The sequence below is a fragment of the Symphalangus syndactylus genome, chromosome 14 (genome assembly GCF_028878055.3).
Source record: "Symphalangus syndactylus isolate Jambi chromosome 14, NHGRI_mSymSyn1-v2.1_pri, whole genome shotgun sequence".
Lineage (NCBI taxonomy): Eukaryota > Metazoa > Chordata > Mammalia > Primates > Hylobatidae > Symphalangus > Symphalangus syndactylus.
The window spans coordinates 90,157,911-90,185,842 of record NC_072436.2 but is presented as its reverse complement, the minus strand read 5'-3'; the positions used below and the strand labels follow the sequence as shown (position 1 = coordinate 90,185,842).

At 36.4% G+C, this 27,932-nt stretch overlaps 1 protein-coding gene across 22 annotated transcripts in view; it reads right to left on the bottom strand.

The window, feature by feature from the left end:
* The window catches only part of NRXN1 (neurexin 1), a 1,136,968-nt gene that overhangs the window by 770,738 nt on the left and 338,298 nt on the right, over positions 1–27,932 (bottom strand). The window contains exons 2-3 of one of the 22 annotated variants that reach the window (XR_010115467.1): positions 12,828–22,855; positions 9,857–10,673 (exon numbers count right to left, since the gene is read on the bottom strand). The exons of 19 other annotated variants lie outside the window; for them this stretch is intronic. Coding sequence is in view for 1 of the 3 variants with exons in the window: in XM_055242631.2 (XP_055098606.1) it covers positions 22,800–22,855 (56 nt within the window). In the remaining 2 variants the exon portion in view is untranslated. Of the gene's footprint in view, positions 1–9,856; positions 22,856–27,932 lie in introns of those variants that run through there. 2 more of the 22 variants (XR_010115468.1, XM_055242631.2) reach the window with 2 other exon arrangements.

Genomic DNA, 27,932 nt, shown 5'->3' with positions numbered 1-27,932 from the left:
ATTGTCTGGAAGGGTAAAGTTAGAATGAAAGAAAAGGCATTCTCTTTAGATAACAGAGCCTAAATAAGGGCATAAGAAACATAAGTTAAAAACAAACAAACAAAAACTCCAAGTAGTCTGGACATCTGAAGCATGGAACAGAAGTGGAGCATGGACGGTAGAGGAAAGCACAACCAATGACTCAGGCAGGCAGAAACCAAATCAAGGAGGCCTTCTCTCCATTCATTCTTAGGCCATGGAGACCTGGGAGTGATTTTTAGACAGGAATAGCATAATCCCATCGGAAGCTTACAGTATTAAGTGTGGAAAATAGAAAGGAAGCAAATAGGAAACAGAGAGGTAAGTTGAGAGGCTATTGCAATAGTTCAGGTGGAAAATGGTATGTCTAAAACAGTAGTAGTGACATACAGAAGAGGGGCAACACCTGAGAGTGTTTGGGAGTAGAAAGGGCAGAACTTTGTGATCACATATACATGGAGATGAGACAGTGGTAAAAGTTGAAAATGACTCCCAGGTTTTTAGCTTGGGTGAATAATGGTGCAGTCAACAAAGGGTGAAAATAAAGGAAGAAGAATATGTTTTGGAGCAAAGATAATGAGTTTAATTTTAGATACATTTAATTTGAAATGAAAATAGACTAGCTATGGAAGAACTAAATGAAAATAGCCCAATGATATGGATTGGATGTGTGTCCCCTCCAAATCTCACGTTGAAATGTGACCCCTCAATGTAGGAGATGGGGCCTAGTGGGAGGTGTTTCAGTCATGAGGGCAGATGATCCCTCAGAAATGGCTTGGTGTTGTCCTCTGTGGCTTAAAAAGAGCCGGACACCTCTTCCCTCTCTTGCTCTAGCTCTCACCATGTGGCACACTGGCTCCCCCTGCCTTCTGCCATGAGAAAAAGCTTTCTGAGGCCTCACCAGAAGCCAAGCAGATGCTGGCATCATGCTTCCTGTACAGCCTGCAGAAGTGTGAGCCAAATAAATCTCTTTACTTTATAAATTACCCAGTCTCAGGTATTGACTTACAGCAAGACAGAAGAGACTAAGAAGCCCCGCAATTCTACAGACTATAAATGCTATTTGTGAAGCAATAGATTTTAAATTAATTGGCAATACTACTTGCTTCTAACATGCTCCCCAAGTATTTTGGGCTGCTAGTCAATAATAGAAACACAGACAGATTTCGAGAATGACTTAATTCGTTGTGTTAGACTACAACTGCTTGGAAAGCATAGTTTAAATTCATGCTGTATCAGAAAATCAACTAGACTTGGCTTGCTGTATAAATAAGCAGCACAATTAGGAAGAAAGAAGCATTTGCATTTGGCCAGTGGAGTGATGATAAACTAGAAGATTCCTTTTGGGACAACAGTGAAATATGTTAAATCAAGCTATTCCAATGCAATGTAAACAAACAATATATATCATCTCAGAAATTCAATTAAACCATGAATCATCTTGTCATTACAGTTACTCCAGTTTACTGTTAACATGGCATAAATGTATTTTAAGCTGTTAAACAGGGGCATGCTATTCTTTGAGGAATCCGAATTTTATGAACTGTCACAAGACCAGTAATAAAGATGAAGAGTATTAGCTAAGAATATCCATAATTAACAAATCAGTATGTTCTAGTTATCTGCAAAGTGGTTAGCTCCATCAAGAGCAAGATTAAGTATCAAGAATGAGAACAAAGAGTGAATTAAGCAGCTTAAGATCCAATCAAAAAGACAAGATATTCGTTAATAATAAAAAAATCAGAGTCAAGTCCTGTTGCAATTTGAATATATATTCCCTCCAAATCTCATGTTCAAATGTAACCTCCAAAGCTGTAGGTGGGCCTAGTGGTAGGTGTTTGGGTCATGGGGGTGGATCCTTCATGAATAACTTCGTACCCTCCCAGAGCTAATGATTTTACAGGATATTTTGTTTTTTAAAAGAGTCTGGGACCTCACCCTTCTCTCTCTTGCTCCCTCTCTCACCATGTGACATGTTGACTCCTCATTCACCTTCTGTCATGATTGTAAGCTTCCTGAGGCCTCACTAGAAGCAGATGCTGGCACCATGCTTGTATAACCTATAGAACCACGAGCAAAATAAACCTCTTTTATTTATAAATTACCCACCCTCAGGTATTCCTTTATAGCAATGCAAACAGACTAACACAAGTCCCCAAGAAGAAGATTAGATAGATTAGAAGATAGATTAGTGGTTAAGAGGATAGGTTTTAGTGTAGAATGTCTGGGATTGGTTTTCATTTCTGCTCCATACTAGCTATGTGAAATTGTGATGGCTACTTATTCTCTTGAAGGCTCAATTTTCTTGTCTGTACAACGTAATATTTGTGTCCACTTAACTAGTTGTTATAAAAATATAAAACGATAACACATACAAACTGCTTCAGGCAGCACCATGCATATGCTAACCATTCAGTAAATGTTAGCTCTAATGATAACAGTAATTGGTATTATTATTATAAAAATCAAGAACCAAATCATCAGAATATATAAGCAGTGAAGAGTTCCAAAGAAAGGAAAGGTCAATTGGTCCTGAGTTCTTTGTTGAGGCTTGAAAAGCCAGATAAGCTTTCTGAAGTAAAGAGAAAATAAGCTATTTTAAGTCTCTGTTACAATTCATTCATTCATCATTCATTCATTTATTTTAAAATTACACATAAAACATTGATTAATCATTTGATGGCAGGTGCTCAAGGCCATGAAGGTGTTAAGTGTTGACTAAAATAAAGGTTTGTTTTTGAGAACAGTGAGATATAAAGTATATGGGCATTGACGGCTAACAGGGCAGCGGATAGATCTACCATTGTTCTCATCCCAGTCCTTCTTTGCTGCCAAGTAAATATGAACTATATAAGCCGCAAAGGGGCATGATACCTTGTGTATATCCTTCAGTCTTTACTCTTTTGAAACATTATTGTTAAAAATCTCTGCCTTTAGAAATAGTAAACTATAGGCAAAGAAAAACACAGAGAGTAGCCAATTTGGGACATTCCCATAGTGTTTTTTGTTCTAGCTCTGTGAAGAATCTCTGGTCAGATTTTAATGAGTTTTCAACAGCCAACATAATTGATATTCTCTTCCAGAATTTAACTTTGGCATGTCTGTGTGCAGGCTATTGAAAGACTCTGGGATAAGTCAGTGGTACTGTAACTTGAGGATACAAATTTCTTAAGCTGGCTTTCCTATTTCTTGACACTGTCTAAGAAACTCTATTGTATTTCAATCTCTTTTGCCAACTAGAGGGATTTTTTTGTTAGCACTCAGTTTAAAAAGCCTACCATTTTGACTAAATTTACTGGCCTAATTCAGTCACACAGCCAATCAATTTAGTTAATTCAATTGGTTTGTGGACCTTTCACTGAATTAATTATTTTTTTTTTTTTTTTACCTCAACTGGCTGAAAGACTAGACTGGACTTCTGGGAATGTTTTCTCTAAGCACATATAAAAGACAATTGTTTTGTGTTAAACCCTAGTATGTAGGCCATGACAATTTGCATTAAAGAAGTCCAGATATAAGACAAAATTGTAAATGGATATTCCCTTTCTCAGGTCAGTATTTGGAAAAGCAGGTCTCCCACCCCTCCATTTCCAAACCCATTCCTACTTCTTCATGCACGTGGAGAGAACCACAAGAGGCATATTTGTGCTTCGTGTAGTACAAATCACCACCTACTTTTAAATGACATCTCAGAAATTATTTAAAAGTATGACAAATAGAAACATGTATTCTAGAAATCATATTTCTAAATATTAAATTTTCCTTCACTAAAAAAATTCTATCATCTTAGCATTCAAAATATATTTTTAAAAAAATATCAATTGGGTAAGGGTCTGAGATATTACAATAATAATTTTCTTCCATCCTCCCAATAGTTAGTGACATTGATTTAGAACATTCCACTTTCTTTTCTGCCCAATGCATCTAATTTTATCAAGTCACCATTCTAAGCACTGCATCTGGTGTTTTGTTTGGTAAGACAGATTTGTGGGGCAAGTTCACCAACACGTTATGATCAAGCATTGTTTAGATTAATATAACACGAATACACAAGGCTGTATTACAATTTAAATTTTATTTCACATGCAAGAAACTTCCCCTTTACAGAATTTAGATTAATCCCATGGTTTGTTATTGACTATCTTTAGAAAGAATCCTATTATTCCAAATGACAACTTTGTAAAAATGCAGTGCAGCTATAATGGAAAGTGCAAAAGTTATATTAAGATAACTCCTTTCTGAGTATGTGTATATTCATTTTACATGTTTCAACTAGAATCAACTCTTACAAGTCTGCCTTCAGCCATCTGTATCACTGACCAGCACTGGAAAAACCTCGTTTTCAATTTCTTGGCACCGTTGACACTTGGACCTTTAATGACTCATTAACCCTCTACAGCCTCCTTCTCCAGATCTTTTCAATCACATATGATCATGTCACCAAACTGAGATATTTTTGACTGTTTGTTGCTAATGCAGATAATAGTCTCTCCTCTTCCATTCTCCCAGCTCAGTGCCAGACTGGACTGTGTATGTATGAGATGAGGATGATAACTGGAAGAGGAGAGAGAAAGCCAGGCAAGAGGTGGGGGAGTAGAGCAAGATGACTGAGCAGAGCAAATTAGAACCCATAAGTCATATTTTACTGGTTTTAGCCCCTGAAGAGATAGAGCTTAGAATGACTCAAAAGGGAATTTATGAGACTACGGACCGCTCAGTGAGGCATTAGAAATTCTAGTGACAGATGTACAGTCAGAGTTGGGAAGGAAGGAATTGTCTACTTGTTACAAGGTGCAGTGCCACTCCAGAGACCACAGACTGGTAGCTCTTGGGGCATTTGCAGGCACATGCTTAACATGGATCGGGCTACACTGAGATTTTCTTCTTGGAAGAAGAGGATGTTACTGTCAGAAGAGTATGTGGAAGAGTAGATTCCCAAGGAGAACATTAGTAACGGGGTAGATACTAAACAATGAGATAGATACCAAGTAGGGACTCCAGGTGATGGGACAGGTTTCGAGCATGGGGAGACATCCCTCTGGAAGGATTCTTGGAGTATGGGACAAAGGCTGAGGTCCTCCCTTATTGTGATGGACACAATCAAGCCAGTAGACAGACAGGCTACCCAGAATCAAGGAAGAACACAAAGAAGTAATGTTGTCTGTCTTTAGCAAGGAGCAATGAAGAGAGCATAGGCAGAGAAAAATATCTGAAAATGTTTTAGTTCTCCCAGAATCAAGATTTTAGTGTGGTTTCATTGCTTCCAAAAATTACAAACTTTCCAAACACACTAGAGTAAAGCTCACACACCACATATTAAAATCAATGAGAGATGATCTGTGATTACTCACTATTGACATTGATCATTGATGATAGTAAGACACTGCAAAATAAATTCCCTTATTGGACTTACAAGAACCTCACAAAAATATAAAAGTAAATAAAATTATCTTTATTCTATTAATAAAGAAAATGTATATGAAGAAAATGCACTTTACAAAGTATAAGTAATTTGCCCTGAGTGGCATGGTTACCATTAGAACAATGACCTGGATTCTTAAAAGTTTAATATCCTGTCCTATATGCTATGCTACCTCTAAACATCACCTCAAGAATTCAGTAGAGGCCAGGCGCAGTGGCTCACACCTGTAATCCCAGCACTTTGGGAGGCCAAGATGGGCAGATCACTTGAGCCCAGGAGTTCCAGACCAGCCTGGGAAACATGGCAAAACCTCGTCTCCACAAAAATACAAAAATTAGCTGGGCATAGTGGTGTGCACCTGTAGTCCTAGCTTGGTGGGGGTTGGAGTAGGGGGATGTGCTAAGGTGGGAGGATTGTTTGAGCCTAGGAGGTTGAGCCTGAAGTGAGCTGTGATTGCACCTCTGCACTCTAGCCTGGGCAACAGAGCAAGACCCTGTCTCAAAAATTGACTTTAGGAAAAATAACATTACATCTATTACTTTTTTTAAATATACAGTTCACTCACTGAATATATAATTATAATATATCTGATGCCTGTATGAATTAACCTAAGTAAAAAAATAACACTAAGTTTCTTCTGAATTTATTTTGATTTTTCTTTGAATCAAATTTATTACCCAAGCCACTCTCAAGCATCCTACAGACACCTATGAAGGATGAGTTCTTATGAGACTTAGATTTAAAATTAAAAAAGAAAAAAGATCTTAAAATAGCAAGGAAGCTTTTGCTTTTCTTAAGAATTCAAGAAAATGGACTACAGATGTAGGTAAAATACAGTTCAAGAGCAACATTGTTATAATTGTTGATACAAAGTCAAACATAGGAATAAAAAAATAAAATGTCAATCAACTGGATCCTTTCAAATATCTCCCCAAACATCTGGAAGATGTCAAATGTTTTAGATTGATAACCTTTATAATGTAACCAAGAATATTACACAGCCTTTGTGAGAGAGAAGTCGTTTTAATACAGGACAGAAATGAGCAGATATCACAATGGTTTGCCACAGGTAAAGGAATTTCCTTCTTTGGATGACTTTAAGTAAAGCTAAGTTCAAGTTAAAAAAAAAAAAAGCTAAGCATGCAGTGGAAAAAAAGGATAATCTGTTTGGATTCAAGGTTATGCTATTCAATTCTCAAATCACTAAGCAGCATTTATGACACTCTCATTTATCTCCCAGGCAAGCATTGAGACCTGACTTAGGATGCAGGAGATAGTAGACTTCATAGCACTTAATTTTCTAACATTACAATAATAATAGTTAACTTAGTAAAAAAAAAAATTCTGTGTCTTCACATAAAGTGAATCAAAATATATATTTGCATCACTGCCTACTGTAACCTCAAGGAACTTATTCATCTATCAACAGTCAAGACATTAAAAAACAGAGAAGCTGGTCTCTCAGGATAGAGACCCTATTCACTTAAGGTGCGGCAGATAATGTACAGACTCTAATGTTGGATCTGTACATTATCGGCCCCACCTTAGGTGAATTAAACCAACAACATCAACAGGGAAAAATGTGCAAAAACTGTGTTGTTCTCACTTTATCAGTCTTTCCAATGTCTAAGAAGCACAGATTATTTGCTCAGAAGACTAGACCAACTGGAAATTGAATTATCTTGATCTCTTTTAAGAAAAAACAATTTGATCTAAATCTTCGAATAAAGAAAATAATTTATAATCTGTGTATTATGCTTTTATCTTGGGAGTCAGACCAGGCATAAGCTGAGTAGCCCATTCTGTCTTGGAGGACAGGAGCAAAAGGGACTGAAATATAAAGTCACATGTGGGCATTAAAGAACATCCTGGACTCCCAGGCCATATAAAAGGGCTTGTAATTAGTATTTTAGTAAATACTAATGAGAATGCATGTATCAACCCACATTAGTAAATATTAATCTAGAAGTAACATTCTAGGACTATTTATTAATTACTTTCAACTCTTTCCTCAAGGTCTAGTAACCCACAAAAAGCTTGAGGAAGAAAGGAAATAGAAGCTTTGCTTTGTTGAACTATTTGATACTAATAAATATACTGGGCAGCCATGCCATCTTTATAACTAATCAAAGCAAGTGGTTTGATGTTAAATCAATGATGTTTATACAAATTTGACTTATTAGATACAGTCATAGTTACCTCATGGCTATAAATCAGCATAGTAATTAAAATTGTGTTCCGATATTTATTAGTTCTGTTTGGCATGACACTTATCTTTCTAAGCCTCATGCTGTCTCATCTATAAAACAGAAACTGATAACAATATCTACCTATCAAGGTTTCTGAGGCTCAAATGAGATGGTACAGAAAACATAAATGTGCCTGGCACAGGGTGACAGCCAATAAATGGTAGCTGTTGGCCATTAAAGACAAGGCCCATTAATTTGTAAGTTAGTGCCTACTACAAAGAGCATAGATTAGAATTCACACCTGGATTAATTAATTTTCATTTTCTATGTCCTAAAACTCGTTCCTCCTTGCAAACTGGGTGAGACAATGTAGATGCCCCAGGAAATTACCCAGACTGAAGACAATGACCAAGTACATCTCTTTACTTAAAAAAAATCATATTTTCTGTCCAAGAAAATCTTCACAAACCTTAGCCCATTTACATGTAATACATAACCAAGCCATCCCTCAATTGGTCTTGTTTGCATACACTATCCCATGTCTTCTTACTTTTTTAAAAAAAGGTAAGAATAGGCTTTGAACACAGAATCTGGTAATAGTCTCAAACTTATGGTGCTAAATTTCCTTGGCTTATCAACATTAAATAAGGGAAAGGAAAATCTACTAGGAGCATCATGACTTGGTTGACACACATATGAGCACTAAAGGTAGGGTAATATTTTTACTTATATTTAGCAATGTTATAGCTTCGGGTCAGTTCAGAAGCAGAAAGGGTAAAAACAAAGCGAGTAATGGTCACATGCAATATTGTCCTCATTATCAGAAGATAAACCATCATACTCCAATGGGCTGATACAGATTGCAATTTTTAGTAGCTGATATTTCCAAGGACCTAGCAAGACAGAGTACAACAGTACGTGTCACATTCTAAAGTCTAGGAGAGAAACCAAAGTGATCTCAGTAACACAGGAAAAAATTTAAAGATATAACTTATATATACATTTAGTGGTCTCAATAGCTGCATTAATTATGAGACATGGGGAGAATGATCTCAATACAGTAGTTTGTAGTGTAGCCTTGCACACTACACAAGAAAGAGAAAAAAAAAGAAAAAGAAAGAAAGAAAGAAAGAAAGAAAGAAAGAAAGAAAGAAAGAAAGAAAGGCAGGCAGACAGGAAGGAAAGAAGTTTTTAAAAGGAAAGATTTAAAAAAAAATCTTTTTAAAATCCTTTTAAAAATCCTTTTAAAAGGAAAGATTTTAAAAAAGACAGGAAGGAAAGAAGTATAGATGTATGTGTAAAAAGAAGTTTTACACATACATCTATACCTATATATGCACATAGGTCTATACACAAATATTCTATAACTACACATATACTTGTTCATTAATCAACCATTGAGGGCCTATGAAGTACAGTGAGTGAAAATATATAGAAGAAGCAACACTGAGCTGCTGTAGACACAGACCATACTTATCTTGAAGGTCTCTATCTTGCAATACTAACTTCCCAGAGCAGATTACTAATACATTACAAAGTAATCTACTTTGTAATCTGTTAGTTTTATCACTAACAGTATTTTAATTTTCTGCTATTTGGCATGACGAACCACACAGGATCAGAGGCAAACTGTTGCTCTCGCATGGAGGTGGCTCCAATATGAAGACAAGAAGCAATTGCTCTCTTAATAAGGGAGAAGGATTTACAATATTAGTTATAGGCCAGGCGCAGTGGCTCAAGCTTGTAATACCAGCACTTTGGGAGGCCGAGGTGGGCGGATCACAAGGTCAGGAGATTGAGACCATCCTGGCTAACACGGTCAAACCCCGTCTCTACTAAAAATACAAAAAATTAGCTGGGCGTGGTGGTGGGTGCCTGTAGTCCCAGCTACTCAGGAGGCTGAGACAGGATACTGGTGTGAACCCGGGAGGCAGACTTTGCAGTGAGCCAAGATCACACCACTGCACTCCAGCCTGGGTGACAGAGCAAGACTCCGTCTCAAAAAAAAAAAAAAAAAAAAAAAAAAAAAAAAAAAAAAAATATATATATATATATATATATATATATAACATATATATGTTATAAATGGTAGATCTAGGAACTTAGAAAATAGACATATATTTATATATATAAATATAACATATATATAACATATATATGTTATATATGTTATGTTTATAAAAAATATAATATATATATATATATCATATATATATGTTATAAATGGTAGATCTAGGAACTTAGAAAGTAGAGTAGTTTAGTGTGAGGGCAAACAGCTTTACATACTTCAGCTGCCCCAAAGGACTGACTGTATTACAGCACAGTACAGTGACTGATGTTCACAATGATGGCTTTGAGTTATCGAAAAGAAGTTAACTCACGTTAGCAAGTTCAATTTAACAAGGTACGATGTATGTATTATTTTCAAAATGGTAAAAGGAACAAGAAAAGTTTTGTTGCATAAAACAGAAGGCATTAGTTATATGGAATGCTCACATTTGTAAATACATCTTCTCTAATGGTATGAAATAGTTAGTATACATATCCATCCATCCATCTCTGCATTTCATTTTTGGCAATTTTCTGTTCTTTTAGTTAAGATAGGATACCGACTACTCCTACCACTGCAAATATCACCAAACTACAATACAGTATACTAATTACTAAACTAGATTAACACTCATGGCTAACTTTATTATTTATAATTGTAATTTCAGATTTCATATGAATGATAAAGAATTCTGTAAAATTACATTATTAACATCTTAGAACCAGGTGGCTCATGCCTGTAATCCCAGAAGTCTGGGAGGCCAAGTCAGAGGCAGGTGGATTGCTTGAGTCTAGGAGTTCGAGACAAGCCTGGACAACAAGTTGAAATCCCGTCACTACAAAAAAATACAAAATTAGCCAGGCATGGTGGTGTATGCCTGTAGTCCCAGCTACTAGGAGGCTAAGGTGGGAAGATCTCTTGAGTCCAGGAGGTCAAAACTGCAGTAAGCTGTGATGGTGTCACTACATTCCAGCCTGGGTGACAGAGCAAGATCCTGTTTCAAAAAATGGAAAATAAAATAAATTTTAAAAATAAAATTTTAGAAAAATTGAATGAAGAAATATGTAATAATGGGTGGTGGTATCTGTCTTACTGCACATAAGTTGTTCCTCAACTAACTCTTTCCACCTCGAAGGTGGCCATAAATTGATACGTACTGATAATCGCTAAGCAACTACATGGATTATTTAATACGTGTCCATTGTAGATTATGACAAACACGAAGATACAGTCTTTGCCAAGGTCCCCAGTTTAGATTAAGGTAAAACCCTGAAATCTTACTTTCTCTTTCAAGTTTCCTATACTTTATTTTAGATAAAGCTAAATTGGCATGTTTAGTTTTCATAAAATTGTAAGTTTCTTTGCTTACATACTACTTATACTTGGAGAGTATTGGGAATTTCCGCCTGTCCTTGTTAACAAAAGTGAACAGAACATGAACCAGAGAATTTGAACGTGGGGATCTAGATGATAGTTACACCATTAAGAAATAAAAGTAGTCAAATGGAATATTCAGTTGCTTTTCATAATACGACTTTCCAAACATTATTATAAATTCAATTTTGGCTTGTTTCTCTCCTAAAGAGGCATGAAGCCAGTTTATATACTAAAACTACACACCTCACTTAAACAAAATTATTATTTTTATTATTATTTCAATTAACTTTCTTTCATCGTAACTTCTAAGATGGTATTTCGGTTGTTCTCTTTGATATGCCTGTTTTTCTTTTGCTCTGTAATTGCCATCACATAACAAGATCTAGCCCTTAGCCTTCTACAGTCTCTCTAAAAATTAAGCATATCACTAGGTGGATTTAAAGCCAACACACTCAGGAATGTTCAGTAGTTTTGCATGTCACTAGTTTCCTGATTTGACCTTATTGCCATATTGTCTGGATATCCTACCTTTTTCAACTTTGTAAGACCCAAATTACAACTATTTTTTCTCCCACAAACTAGTTTATTGACATCACCATTATCTCCAATGCTAAGGCTTGAAAACGAGTCATCTGTTTATTTCCAGTCTTTATTTTCATTTGGATTCATCACCTTTTTCTTTGGAACCTGTATAATTTCTATCCCTTTACCTCTATTCTCAATATCCTCCAATGAGTATAGGATCCCTTAAGTTCAGGCACGAATAACTTCAGCAGTCTCTAGTCCCTTCTCTCCTCAAATCCATTTTACAATTAATTTGTCTAATTTTGTTTCATCCTGTCAGTATCGTATTGAAAATACTAACTGAATAACTTGTACCATGTTCTCATTTTGAATCTAAAAGCTGATGCATCATCTTTGCATCATCAAACCCCAATGTTTCATTTGCACCTGGAAAATTATAGCAAATTGGTTTTAATGTCCATGTTTCCAGTATCATCAGGGCCTGCATACCTGTTGTAGTTTACTTTTTTCCTACACTCAAGTTTAACCACATCAAAAATATAGATCTTGCTTCTAAAGGTAATCTTGAAACTAGACAGGCTTTCTCTAAAGTATAATTTCAGGGGCTTGGAGCTACTAACTTCCTCTCCCTCCTGAACTGATTCTCTTTCTGCTGTCTATGGCGCCACAACTAGAAATACACTTTTCCAGGTTTAAAGCTGAAGCCTCGTAACCTTCCAAATAGCTTTCTAGCAAAAAAAAAACTGAAGAGTTTTGTTTTAAAATATATTTAAGTTGGCTTTTAGAAACTGGTTGACAGAGTGTTTTATTTTGCAAACAGTACATTTTTAAAAATGAAGTTATTATCCACATTTATACATGTTAGGTTTCAAATAAAAACTTAGATTTCCAGTTTCTTATAAAAAATAGTTGACATTGCAACCAGAAATTGCAGCAAATTCCTCTCACACTCCTGAGTCTTTCTAAAAGGGGTACTTTGAAGGGAAATAATAATATTTTAGACAGATGAAAGGGAACTATGTCACTAGGTACAAGACCATGCCAGCCTTACTCAGGAGAAAAATCACCTTTCTTGTTTCAGGCCCTCTGCCCATCTGCAAAAACACTGCTGCTTGTCTTCTTTAATAAATGGAAGCAATTCAAAGAAAACAATCTATAAAATGCTAAATAAAACCACATTAAAACTACAAGTAAAAATCGACATCCAACAAAACCCTGCTTTCAAATTAAATTTCTTAGAAAGAACCTTGATTCTGCTGTGTCCACCACATCTCGATTCTCTCTCCAGGGAAAGTATAATGGTGTTAAAGGTCACGCGTAGAGACTGTTGCCAAGTCAATGAAGCAAAGACTTTCTCTCTAGATGCATGGAAATGCACGGTGATGGGTTGATTAGGTCAAGGCATCTTTTGTATTATGCATGTAAATGGGAATTAATGTCCTCAGAGTGCCACTAGCTATTTTGTTGAATTTGGTAAAAATGAAACCCTGTGCTTAAGCTTCAATTCAGTTCTCTAAAGTTTATGTTGGGAGGAAGATGCAAAACTCTTTATACTTCCATAATTAGGTATTCCTTTGCTGACTTATCAATTGCCTCAACTTAGGACTCAAAGTGCTTAGCGTCGACTTGAAAGAGAACACATCTTTTATTAGAATTGCTTTTGGTTTGTTTCCTCTGATAACAAGGTAATATCTGCAAACCAGTGAATATTGACCCTATTTACAACCAAATTATAGGAAAAAGTCAGTAGGGTATTTAAAGATGGGATTAGTAATACCTCATTTACCTGGGCACTTCCTGGGAAGGAGCAATTCTGGAGAACTGAATTTTCTCTGTACCCGAAGCTTATGCCCATTTAAACCTAAATATTAGATAGAAATCTTCATAAAATATATTAACTGCTACATTCCTGTCTTCCTACATAGATGCCTCTAAACATACTATCTTTTTTTTCTCCTGATGATTCAGGGGTCATCTCTGTGAGCATTCATCACTGTACCATGTGCTTATATATTTCTATGCCTGCTTTATCATTTTTTTCTCTCCTCCCTCAATGTCAGGCTTTCAGCTGTCACTTTGGCTGTCACTGTGTCTCTTCTCAGCTTCCCCTTTGCTGTTTCTAATCTGTCGTGGGCTGGGAAACCAGATAACCAAGCTTATTAAGAATGACATGCTGAATAAAAGTCAGTAAGACTCAGAGTGGGCACTAAGAAATAAAATGCATGACTTTAATGTTCAGTTTTTGTGAAAGCTATTTTGGATATGCAGAGGCTTTGTTATTTAATTTTAGATTGGGCAACCATGTTAGGGTTGAGGTTGTTGTGTGAATTGGTAGAATATGTCTCCATTTAGTTTCAAAGTATTTCTCTGCAGGAGACCAAGGCAGTTTTGACAAACACAGGCAAAAGAAGCTAAGTTTTCCCTTTGGAAGCAGAGGAATCTGGCAGGGAAACGCTCAAAGACACTCATGTGAGGCTTTAGGCATGAGTGTCTTCCCTCTGATCACCAGACATCCTCTTCTTCATATGGAGATGGAGGGCATTGCCTGAAAGAACTAAAATTTAGCACTGATAGGTAAAATGTATGGTTTCTTGTTAGAATCTCTCAGAATTTTACCTTCTCCTTCATAGTAGAATGTTGGCTAGGTGAGATAGAGGTAATCTGGGAAGAGAAAAGTCCAGAAGTCACTGTTTTTCCCATATATTAATCTACCCACTTCACTTCCATGTCTTTCTGGATAATGCACAAATCAGAACCCTAACCCAACGTTTCTTTTCCTGAGACTAATGCTGTCCCTGAGGATAGTCTATGGGGTACCCAAGTGCTTGTGGCATCCTGGGTCTCCCCATATCAATACATCACCGCCACCTGTTGTTAAAACATAGGCTCATGTATTCACTTGTTTTTATTCGAATGACTTAATCTTAATGGCCTAGCAACAAATAGAACCCTCCCTACAGAGCCCTCCTTATATACCTTATTATTGCATACTCACTCTTTTTATGTCCTCTCTTAATGCTCTCAGTGCTCATTTTAAAAGAATCTCACCTCTCTAAAACAGAGTGGTGTGGGACTGGGTGGGTAGAAGAAATTGATTTGTTTTGCCTACCCCTGTATCCACAGAATCCAGTTACAGCCAGGTTTTTGCTGCAATCAGTAAGGATTTCTCCTGTTCTAACAAAGATGAAAGCAATAGGAGATAGCATCCCTTATCTTCTCAGGGACTTTCTTTTCAGTATGACAATGGACATTTTTTGTTGTTGTTTTTGTTTAAAGCCAACTTATAGGCGGTACAGCAAGGGCCTCCATCTTCCAAACACTCTCAAGAGTAAAATTAGTCCGAAATCCAGTAGAAGAATACTGACTATACCATCAGTCCAAAATCTTCAGGGCCAACAGAAAGCACTATGGGCTTGCGGCTGCTAATCACTTAGTTTGGTGCTTTCTGACAACATGTTGTCTTTCAGGTTTTTTGGTGCATCACACTAAGCTATGCTTGCTTCCTCCAGACACATTTAAGTGGATGCGTTTTTCCAATCTGGAGACTTATACAAATAAATATAAATACCCCTTTACTACTAACAGTAGGGTTTTCTGCAATTGGATCTAAGTTCTGGGAGCATGAGTCAGGGGAATCAATTTATTCTATTTTAGGACATGCATTGAGATCCACCTCAATACCTTTTAAATCAAGATTCAATTAAATTTAATATATGTAAGTTTGTTATATTAAAAAGCAAATTGAAACAAAATATCACTGGAGAGACACAAGAAATCTGTACGGTACTGTGGTGCTTATTTTATCTCTTCTTTCAGAAATGTTAGAAGCCAAACTAGAGTTTGGCTTGAAAAGAAAACCAGTTTTACAATTCCATCGCCCTCAAAGATTTCAACCATCAAAACAAAACCAGTTTTATAATTCCATCACCCTTAAAGATTTCAAATATCACCATTACAAATATCACTTGCATACACCAAGACAATTTTATTCTAAATGCCATGTCTATATAAATAACTGGACTCCACCCTTAAATTCTCTGTATAAAAAGACCCAGCTCAAAGTTACATTCTCTATGAAGCTATCCAGATTTCCCAGCTAGAAGTCTTTGGTCTATATCTTTAATCTAAGTTTAGCAGGTTGCTTGGTCTTGCACTGTCATGTGTTGTACCACATGATCACTCAATAAGCTTTTAGGTAGCAAAAGAGGGAGTTCTTTCCATCTCTGTGTTCTCCAAAAGTGTCTAGAAGATAGTCCAATGTAGGAAACAAATTACATTTAAGACTGTCATACACTGCTTTGTCTAAAAAAGGAGTTATTTTGAAATGAGAAAACAAAAGCTAACAACTTTCAACTTTATAAACCCATTTGGGGATTCTCATCAGCTTGTTTTTTGTTTGCTTATTTGTGTGTGTGTGTGTGTGTGTGTGTGTGTGTGTTTGAGATGGAGTCTTGCTCTTGTCGCCCAGGCTGCAGCGTATGGTGCAATCTCGGCTCACTGCAACCTCTGCCTCCTGGGCTCAAGCAATTCTCTTACCTCAGCCCCGGGAGTAGGTGGGATTACAGGTGCCCGCCACTACGCTCAGCTAATTTTTGTATTTTTAGTACAGACAAGGTTTCATCATGTTAGCAAGGCTGGTCTAGACCTCTTGATCTCAGGTGATCTACCTGCCTCAGCTTCTATTATGAATAACAACTCTAAACAGAATGCCGTGATGTCAACATTTCATTTTCACATCAAATTTTAATTCAAATCCAACTTTCCAACCTGTAAAATTTGCTGCTAGGCTAGCCAATAATATGTACATAACCTGAAATGCAAAACATGATGAAAAGCATAGTGTTATAAAATAGAATATTCCAGACATTCATAAATATGGATTTGATGGCCCGTACTATGAATGATTCAGCACGCAGACCTATGAAATTCTGATAGTCCTCTTTATGTATTGAATGAAAACCATCCAGAGGCAACAAAATGTTGAATTCTCTAATCCATCATACCATGAAGCCATCACAGCCTTGCACATGAGATTTGGTTGGTGAGAATAGAAAAACACTTGCAAGTCTCTGGATTTCTCTGGCTCTTTACTCAGAGATGTCACATGCATCCATGGGTTTGAGAATAAGTGTAATTGAAGTGAACTGTAATGTGTCTCTAATAAGTGGCTTTGAGAACATATATTTGTGTAGGCATATAGTACATATCTGCACTGGAATACTCTTATCCTAAGTGTCATCTTGTAGCACAGACCTGATCAAACTCTGGGCTTCAAAATGATAATTTATTTGGTATAAATGACACGAGCCAAAGAAGATAAAATACGTTAAGTATTTCTCTTGATTTTCTCTTCTCCAAACACACAGAGATATTAAATAAACCACTCCCCTCCCAGTTCTTTTCCTTTAACCATGAGAATCACTGAACCACTGTGCTCTCAGTATTATCCATGTGAAATATCTGCCCCCTCATCGGGTACAACAGATTAAATGATGATTAAGTGGAGTGTTAAATTTAGGATGCTGTTTCAAAAACCTCCCTACCTTGTAGTCACATTTTTTTCTAAAGACATTTTCTTGTAATACTCCAAAAGTTAATGACTGAATTTTAGATGGAGGCACGACAGGAATCTCAAATGGCCATAATTTCTTTATAGGCAAATTATATACAGAGTTTTCAAAGATGGGAAGAGAGTTATGCATCGTTGATTTTATACCCTAAGTGATGATTAGAAGTAAAATTTCTCAGCTTAAAAGTAAACAGAAAAATAAACGAGGTATCTAACATGGGGAAGGAAAATCTCAGGAACATAGAACTGGGCTTGCAGACTGTATAGTACTTGAAAAACCGTATTACATGTAAGTGGAAATGTATGATCTCAGAATAGTGTTTATAGGCTTAACTCTCTGTGATAACAGGTTCAGATTGACCTGGTATCTCATAAGACATTTTGATAGCAGTTCAAATAAATGAGATTTTTTAAACATTGAAGTTAAAGAAATTTTTAAAATTCTTCAAATGTTTATTTTATTTCTTTAGGAAGGATAAAATGGTCTTATTTTCATCTGTGGAAACAATACACATGAGCAGTTTTATTCTGAAATGCCATTGCAAAGATTTGTAATGCTTTTCTATTCTTTTACAATCAGAGTTGCTGCTTTTGCAGTGCAGAACAATGCTGCATTATATAGAATCAGCAGATTGAACCAAGAAAATAAAAGGGAGCACTGGGCAACCATCCGTTCCTTTTAGGACTCTTGCCCTCGCCACATATCACCAGATCTCTTTAGTTAGTCAGTCTTCTTGTGGCCATAACAACCCTGAGGGCTGACTCAGGGATGCTTCCATAGAAAATCTCTCATTCACTTTCTCTCTCCGAACTAAAACTGTAGCCCAACAGCTTCCATTCCCTATTCTAAGACGAATACTAAGACTCATCTGTGAAGTCCTTTCAAATATACACAATTTAGCTTATATGTATATACATTAAAGCCAACTCCATGGTGGTTATATTCATCTGAAAATCCTTTAGTTTATATCCTGCACTGATTCAGGCTGTCTTAGGGAGATATGTCTGTGTGTGAAAACAAAAAGTGGCAAATGAATTGACTCAAGGCTATAAACAAAGACCTGATTCTATCTAATCCTTGCTAATTTCCCCTCCTTCTTTTATTTTCCAAGTAAGCCTAGTTAATGAAGAAATTTTACAGAAAAAAAAAATGCCTTGGTAAACATTATCTGAATAATCCTCTATAAGAAAATCAGGCTCTATTTCATAAATGGAATAAAATGCCTTTGAATATGATTAAAGATTTCATCATTATGTCATCCTGTTTTGAACATAATTCCTTTTTTATTTTCTAGTGGTTTCTATTTTATTGTTACTTTGTGATAACACACTAACATGCTATGTGTTGTATGTTAACAGTAATATTATGTGCTTGTTTTTAGATTGTTCAGGATTTATCTTTTCAAGGTCAAAACATTTCAGTCTGCTGAAGAAGCTACTCTGTGGAGATTTTTTTTTCATAACTTCTATTTCTTTTTAATTCCCAGACATGTTTAAAATTCTAATCAGAGTGTGAAAGCCAATTCAAATATGATATAACACAGAGAATCAAAATCACTCATCTACCACAATTTTGTCCCTATTTTATGACCCATCAACAAAAAGCTATTTTTGTAATCTCTTTATATTTGCCAGCAATAATGACCTAAGATTAAAAATTGGGGAGGGCTTTTTTTTTTCATTTTCTCTTTTTCCCCTTGGGTAGTGTGATTCACTCTGTGGGTACTGCACTTAAACAATTACTCACACCCCCTCTGATTTGTTCTTGTCAGCTTTTTCATGTTAGTACAACAGGAAAGCACCCCATCAATCATTGTTTCTTCATCTATGAGTCGAAATGTTCATTTTGTGACTATTGGCCCTGCATCCCAATCTGTGACAATCTATGAGTGTGTATTTAATTTAAAAAGAGCAATGTGGGAAGACACAAAACTTTAAGCGAAGTTTGTAAATGGGAAGAGCTAAATTATCAGTGACTGTGTCAATGTTATTGATGGGTAGAGTGGAAAAATACCTACTGGATGCAAAGTCGGGAAACTGTCAGCCCTACCCCATTCCCCTAAACCCATTTTGCTGCTGAATGCTGACACTTGAATAGCTTCTGATAGGCCAAGGTTTTTCGTATCACAAGGAGAAAGCAGATTTAAAAGGCAAAAATCCAAAGGAGAGAGTACAAAAGGAAAAATATAGATCCTGTGAGCAGATTTTGGTAATTAACAGAAACAGAGTGCTTAATGCCAATATGCTAAATACTAAATGCTAACAGAATTACTATAGGAGGTAGACTGAGGTGCCAAGATTGAAGACTGGTATGGTAAAAGCCAGCTCCACTTGACAATAGGAGTCGGATGTTAAACAGCTTGCCCTAGCTGCCTCCTGACTTCTTGGAGGTGTTTTTTAGAATATAACTGTGGTCCTTCGGTCCACTATACCTAGGGACTTTTGGACTTCCTCCTGCCTACAATTGCATGCAAAGGTCAAATAAGCTGGCAAGGAACAAAATGTGTGACCACAAATGCAAAAACGGCATAACTGCACTACTGAAATAAATATGTTGAATCAATGAATTCTGATATTTCTGCATTAAAATGCAGTTTGCAACCACTAACTACAAAGGAAAATATGAAGGGAAAATAAAGAGATGGTAACTAGGACCTAATATCTATATTGCTAACTCAAGTTCAGAAAGTTGGTATATTTTCAAAACTGCAGATATGTCTGTAACCTAAAGTATACTTCATAGCATTTAATTAATTAATTAATTTTTAAGTTTATTTTAGAGGAAGAATCTCACTCTGTTGTCCAGGCTGAAGTGCAGTGGTGCAACCGTAGCTTACTGCAGCCTGAAACTCCTGGCATCATGTGCCCCTTTTACCTCAGCCTCCTGAGTAGCCGGAACGATAGGTATCCACTACCATGCTCGGCTAATTGTTTTTATTTTTTGTAGAGATAGGGTCTTCCTATGCTGTCCAGGATGGTCTCAAACTCCTGGCCTCAAGGGATTCTCTTGCCTTGGCCTGCCAAAGCACTGGGATGATAAGTGTGAGCTACCACGTCCAGCCCATAGCATTTTATTTTGAGGTTTAGGGACTAACATGTGTATGATTTAGCAAGTGATGTTTAATGACATTTTAAAATAATGGGTACCAAATAGAAACATATGAATTGTTACTTGAATATAATTAAACTTTGTAAATTAATAGATTAGACTAGAAAGAAAAGATTCCAGAAATTTGAGGGGAAAAGGTAGGTTCTAGCATTGTCTCTTACATTTACATATTATGTCTGTTTGGGCACGTTATTTTACCATTTGCATCAATTTCCCTCTTAATGTATGGGTGAATATATAACAGTTGGAATTAAACCATAAATGAGTCAACTTCTAAGCTGTATACTACAAAAAACATTTGATGTAAATAATAAAACTCCATGGAATCTGTCCATCTTTGTGTCTTCATAATCTTCTATATTTGTTAGTTGAAATAATTATTTCTAAGTCTGAGGATTGTCCATTTAAAGTTGAACACTCAAGGTAACTGATTTATCTCTGTTCATCTCTACAAAGTCAGAATCGAAGAAGCATCATATCCTTTGGTTAAATTCAAGGTAGGGAAAAGAAAACCAAACCAATTCTACCAAAGAACAAACCAATTGATTTGATTATGAGTAGGTGGAAGTTACATTCTTTATCTTACTGACTTTGAGGTAAAATCGGTTAATCCTTTTATCCCCAAATTTCATATTTAATCCAGAAAATGCTCTATGGAACAAAAGTAATCACTACAAAATAAAGGCTTTATTCTACATTTTAGCAATACAGTCTTTCCTTGGCTTATAAAAAGTTAATTGCTGGGTATTCTCCTGATTGGGTACTTTAGATCCTGGTGACTGTTCTAACTGATGGGGCTGAAAGACAGTTCCCTTATCTCACAGCCAAATTGCCTCCATGCAGATTGATCTGGGAGTGCCTTTAGAATAAAAACAGCTGGATTCTCTGCAGCCATTTGTGGGTCCAGTTTCCTAGGCTTAATTTTGATTTATGACTACTGAAATTAAATCAGGCATCTTCACTGCTTAAGGGTGGCTTTGATTTCACCAGTGCAGTAGGCAGACTGTGACTATTTACCAACATATTTAATCAGTAACATTTCAACCTGGGTAAGGCACTGGCGGGGGGAAGGCATCTTATCTTTGGTATTCGTACTTGAGATTCCTTCAGAATATTATAATTGTATTATCTACTGACAAATGTGAGGATTAGATTATCAAATCAGACTCATATGAATTAAAGATCTTGCCCAGCATCAAGCTTTGCTAAATAATTTCAAGGATATAAGCTATCAAGTTCAGATAAGGTGCATCATGTACCATAAAGTGGTGTACCTTATGTCATATGCTCCAGGTAGCCCTGCCTCATAGATCCTGGGTTCTATTCACTATGGGAAATCCCTTAGCCAGAGACATCTTGCTAGGGACAGAGATATAGTCTCTTATTCATAATAAGTAACATTAGTCTATTTCCATTTGACAAAGAGATTAGACTAAGTCTTTGCTTTCCTCTAGGAGCACAAATGATTGTAGAAAAAGAGAAACAAAATTTGAGACATTAAAATATGTGAAATATGTTAATAGTTCAAACAAAGCTTTTATCTAGAACATGGTAATAAATGTCAACATGATATAGTAGGAAGAGTTGAAGATAAATGGTTAGATATCGCTTTTTATCCATATGACTTTGTGCATTAGTTTTTTCAGCCTCAGTTTTACTAATATTCCAAAAGGGTAGGGAAATAAGCCTAACCAGAGTGACTCTGAATTTTTTTTTTTTTTTTTTTTTTTTTTTTTGAGATGGAGTTTCGCTCTTTTGCCCAGGCTGCAGTGCAGTGGCACAATCTCGGCTCACTGCAAACTCTGCCCTCCAGGTTCAAGTGATTCTTCTGTCTCAGCCTCCCAAGCAGCTGGGATTACAGGCACCCGCCACCACGCCTGGCTAATTTTTGTATTTTTAGCAGAGATGGAGTTTCACCATGTTAGGCAGGCTGGTCTTGAACTCCTGACCTCAGGTGATCCATCTGCCTCAGCCTCCAAAAGTGCTAGGATTACAGGCAAGAGCCACCACACCCAGCCAACTATGGAAATTTTAAAAGACAGTACATATATGTGTGTGTGTGTGTATGTGTACACATATGCTATATATATATATACACACATATATATATGTACACACACATATATGAATATCACAGGACTGAAGACGATAAAATGTTCTATACATATGAAAAAATGAGAATTTGAAATGTACATAATTCTTCACACAGATAGCTGACAGTGTTATAAATCTCCTTTCTTATAAATAAGAAAAACAGTCTCAGAAGTAATATTCTGATGGAGAGTTAGAAAAGAAAACCTGTCTTACAACTCTTTAAACATGCTTCTCCTCTAAGCTAAATCATAGTTTGGTAAAGAAGGTCGTGATAAGGTAGAAGGAAGACAAGAAAAGGCAAGGCAATGGGGTGACGCAGGCAGAGAAAACTGTCTATGCCTCTTCCAATGTCTATTCATTTTCCTTGTGGTTCTGAGCAACTATTTCTTCTTTTATCTTGCAGCTGTCAAAGCAGCTCTCCGTAGAGAAACCAGCAAGCACACCCATTAAAACCAAAGCATGAATTTTCGGGTGAGGATCAGTGAGCCTCTCTTCAGAATACCTGAATTTTCACAGAGATAAAAATATTTATTTGATTTAAATGGTAGAAAGTGTTAATTACTAAGTTTCATATATTACCAAGAGTCATAGAGAAGTCATTTTGGAGACCAAGAGTATATTCGTAGACCATGTAATCACATCATTTGAGTACCTGCTTACTGAGTTTATTCACAATGAAAGCCTAATACATAAATTCTTTAAATAAAAACCAGTAGCATTGTTAATTTCCACTTTTGTTTCCAAATTGTTGCTTTTGTCTTACTGAGAGCATATTACTTACTTCAAGCACCTTTACAAACAAAGCTGGGTCATACACAAATGTCCTACTGTACCAGCAATAAGACAATATGAATACTCTGCAACCTCTCAACAACCAGAAGACAAAGATGTATTTGGAAGGGGCAGATGGGAAGTGAAAAAGAGAAAATAAAATATACTTTGCAGGGAATATTTTGCACACATAATTCTGAGTGTTATATTTTTAGCCTGTACAAATAAACTTCATTAGTCTTCATTTTGAATATACAGGAAAAGTTTTTCTAGAAAAGACTCATTGTCACAAGCCGATAAGGTAAGTTAGGACAGTATATGATTAATATGTACAATGATGTCTAAGAGAGAGGATGCTCATTAAATTTGTGTGTGACAAAAGTTGGAAAGAGTGTTAAGACCTTGAAATACTGGAACATATTTCAAATTGAAACTTAACAAGTTAGAGAAATGGTCAGATAGAGAAATGGATTTTAATCAGACTGAAAGGAAAATTAATGTATTGGTTTTGTCAGTTGTACCTTCATCTTGAATGTGATGACTGCCTGTCACTTCCTCTGTGGTTTCATCTGACCCTAACGTGACACTCCCCTGAAAGGTCTCCTCTCTCCCTTCCTTGCTCTTCTGTATCCCATTCTTCATGTCTCAACTATGGTGATGTTTTGAAGATGTGAATTAGATTACATCATTCTTTTCTTCAAATCCTCAAATAATATTTAGAATATAATTCAAATCCTGGGTTGCCATGGTCTACAAGGCCTCAAATAAAATAGGTTCTGCCCACATCTCTGTTTCATTTTCTTTTTTTTCTCTGCCTCCAGGTTGGCACTTTTGTTCCTTTAACTCTTCAATTTACTTTGGTGCTTTGTACCAGCTGTTCCCCCAAAGTACACAGCTCTCCGTAGGTCTTCACACGGCTGCACTTCCTGCTACTCTCACTTAAAGTCACTGCCTTTGAGCCGATTTCGTTAATCTGGCTCTAAATAACAACCCAACCCCATCTCCACTACAGTTCATCCTAACACCAATCTAATTTTCTTCATAACACCTATCATTATCTGAAATCATCTTAGTTGTTTCACTTTAAAATCCTCCTTCTCTCATGAGAAAGTAAACATTGTGCGGGCAGGGTCATCGTCTTGTTTGTCCTGTATTTCCCACCCATACAGCAGTGCTGGCACTTAGTAGGTGCTCAGTAGATATTCATTGACAATATAAGACAGAAGTGTTATCAAAGTGTTGTCCAAGGATATTTGGTAGTCCCTGAGACTCTTTCAGGAAGGCCAAAGACCAAAATCTTTTTCATCATCTCACAAATATACAATGGTGCTGTCTAGAGGCCAAAGGATACATGCTATCACAAAAAATTGCCTGCAGAAGTAGTTGTGAGAATCTAGCTGTCTTAAGCCAAACATCAAAGAGATTGTCAATAATGTAAAATAAGTCACTCTTTTCACAAAATTATCTTAGTGTGGGAATATAATTATTTTTCATACAAGTACATAATTTATTTCAACATGCAACATGCAATGATGTGGCTATTTTTAAATGAATTAATATATAAATGTTTTCTCAGTCAATTCTCAATAGAGTAAATACTAATACATATACATAACCTATATAACAAACATAAACTTCTCAGAGGTTTTCAATACATTTAAAAAGTAAAACGCGATCCTGAATCCAAAAATGTGAAAACCACTGAAATAGAATCTTATCAACTAGTCTCCATTATTCCCTAGAAAACATCCAGTAGTACTTTCTTCTCCAATTAAAATTACCCTCAAAGAAGGTTTTCTCTTTCCTGATATCCATGCTTTTGCTAATCATTGTTTATGAAATGTCTGTCTGTTTCTCTCTTTCTCATTTCTCCATGTTTGAAGTATACTTTAAAGCTGTCTAAAGTAGTCTTTTCCACGAAATCTGACTCACAGCTCAAGCACAAAAAGTTCTCTCTATATATACCTTTAGAGCATTAAGAACCTATACTACCAGTTGACAATTAGTATTGTTAATTATCTTCTCAATGTGCCTGTAAATCTCTCTAAAGGCAGAAACGTCTTTAAAGATAGAGACTGTCAGACAGGCATGGGGCAGCCTGTTTGTACCATGCAGGAAACACAAAATGATAGCAGGATCTAGTCTCCAACAAACTCTTTTCTCTTAAAACCTAGTACGGGATGACAAAGATTAAATGGAAACAAAAACATTGGTTGGCTGTCCACCCAAAAATTAATATTCTGGCAATAGTCACACCTTATAACTTTTGGGATTCACCACCCAAGGTAGAGAGAATCCTCACTACCACCAGCAAAGAAGTCCAAATCCTAATTCCCGGATCCTGTGAATATGTCCTTCAGACGTAATTAATGTTATAGATCTAGAAACAGAGGAATGATCCAGGATTATCTGAGTGGATCACCTCATTGCATGAGTTATTCAAAGCAGGAGCTTTGTTTGGAGCAGGAGAGAAGTGGCAGAAGAGGAAGTCAGAGACATCTGAAGCATGGGAGGGACTTCACTTCCCACTGCTTGAAGACAGAAGAAGAGACACTTGGAAAGCATGTAATGGAATGAGGGCAGCCTCCAACCAAAATCCAGCCCCCCTGATGACAGTCAACAAGGAAACTGGACCTTAGGCCCACAACCAGAAGGGAGTGAATTTAGTCAAAAACCTGAATGGCTTGAAGCAGACTTAGCCTCAGAACCTCCACAAAGGAACGTGGCCTTGCCAACACCTTGACTTTGGCCCAAGCAGAGGACCTACCCTAGACACATGATACAAGACTTCTGACCTACATAAGTGTGAAATAATAAATGTAGACTGTTACAAGCCATTGTTGGCTATTTTTACAGCAACCACAGGAAGGTAATAAAGCACTCATGGCATGTTCAATTCCAATAGCCCTTGCAGCAGATACACAAAACCACCAACTTCCTCTAAGCTCCATGTACTGCACTCTGTCCACTCTCCCTGCTGCCTTCTTTAACATACAAATTATGCACACAATAGGTATGTTTGCATAATTAAAAGATAAGTAGAAGAAGTAATAGTCTTTAAAAAAAATGTTTCCTTAGTTGTTCTGAATATATGTTTGTCCTTTGATAAAGGACTCTTTGCAAGGTTTCTGTATGACACTTTATTCTTAAAATTTTTGATCAGTTAATTTAAAAGTGAATCCAAATGCATGTCCAAATCTAAAGTCATCTAAACTGTTAGTAGTGTCAAATGAGATTGCTCCACCACCAGCTCCATTTGGAAGAGTAACCAGCACCTGATCTACAGCTGAGTTCCATGTAATTTAGTTGTCAAAGTGATGGAGCACAACTCTTCCATTTAATTTATATGAAACCTATATCAACTTGACTGTATCCTTTGCTGGGCCAATGGCAATTTTTCTGGACAAGATATGGTGTAAATGGCAGGGCCAAAACACAGGAAAAAAAATATAGGTGAAATTAAAAAGATCACATGTTTCCTAGGCATCCAAAATTTAAACCATCTCTTTTATGCTATTAAACTCAAAGTTGCTGTGACCTTATTGTATTAGTAATAATAGCACCAAGGTAACAAGTCCTTGGAATCCTTCTATAGCAGAGACTATTAACTAGGCTCTAATAAAATACCCTATTTTGTTCCCACTGCACGTCCCTTTTGTAGGGCATATCTTGGAGTTAAGAAATAAAGATTGACCATATTTATTGATTGCTCGTTCTCTTTAGAGAAAAATGTGAGGATAAGTTTTTTATTTGATACGTAGACCAACAGATTTCCAAAGAGCTGGGATCAAGATTTTTTTTTTTTTTTTTTTTTGAGACAGCTGGCTAATTTTTTGTATTTTTAGTAGAGACGGGGTTTCACCATGTTAGCCAGGACGGTCTTGATATCCTGACCTCGTGATCTGCCCACCTCGGCCTCCCAAAGTGCTGGGATTACAGGTGTGAGCAACCGTGCCCGGCCAGGGATCAAGATTTTTAAAATCTCTTAAATTGTCCGAAGGGTGCTCCTTCCAGTAGATTATAGAGAGAAATAAAATCTAGTTCTAGTTAGACACTCTGCTCTTTGAAATTAAAAAATAACTACATTAATGTGAAGTAGGTCTTTCTTTCCACTGATGAAATGTTCCAAAGTTATTTATCACACCTCGTCTATTACATTTTTTGAACAGATAATATTTCTACCATCTAATTTTTTAAAGCATAAAAATATACAGAGAAAAGTTTCAATCTCATCATCTCTGTCTCTCATCTGTCCAGTTTCCTGCACTCCCACAAACCCGTCTAAAACAACTATTGTCATTATTACTATTATATTGACTCTTCCAGAGTTGCTTTTGGCATATACAAACAGTATTATTATTACCGTATTTTATCCCACACTTTTGGTAACATACTTTACAGACAATTATTTTCACAGAAGGCTAGCAAGTCTTAGGGCCATTTGACAGATTAAAGCATCAAGCCTCAGGAAAATTAAACCTTTTGCCTACGTATATACTGACACTTGAGAGTCTTGCATTTTTCTGAATGGTATTCTATTTCTATCATATCTTATTACCTCTGTTAGCACATGATTACCTACCATCATTTATTATTCTCTGTCAGCTTCCTGCACACAAATCCCCATCACAAGGGACTGAAAGGATCTTAGAATTCATTTAATCTTTCTACCCATTCAGTGTTTGCATCACATGGTAACTCCCACTCCTCTTCAATGCTTGGATCCCTCCAGTAAGTTGTAAGCCCTTTAAGGGTGGGAGACATTTTCTGCTATTGTTTTCCCTCTTTTATAATTTATCATCTATTCT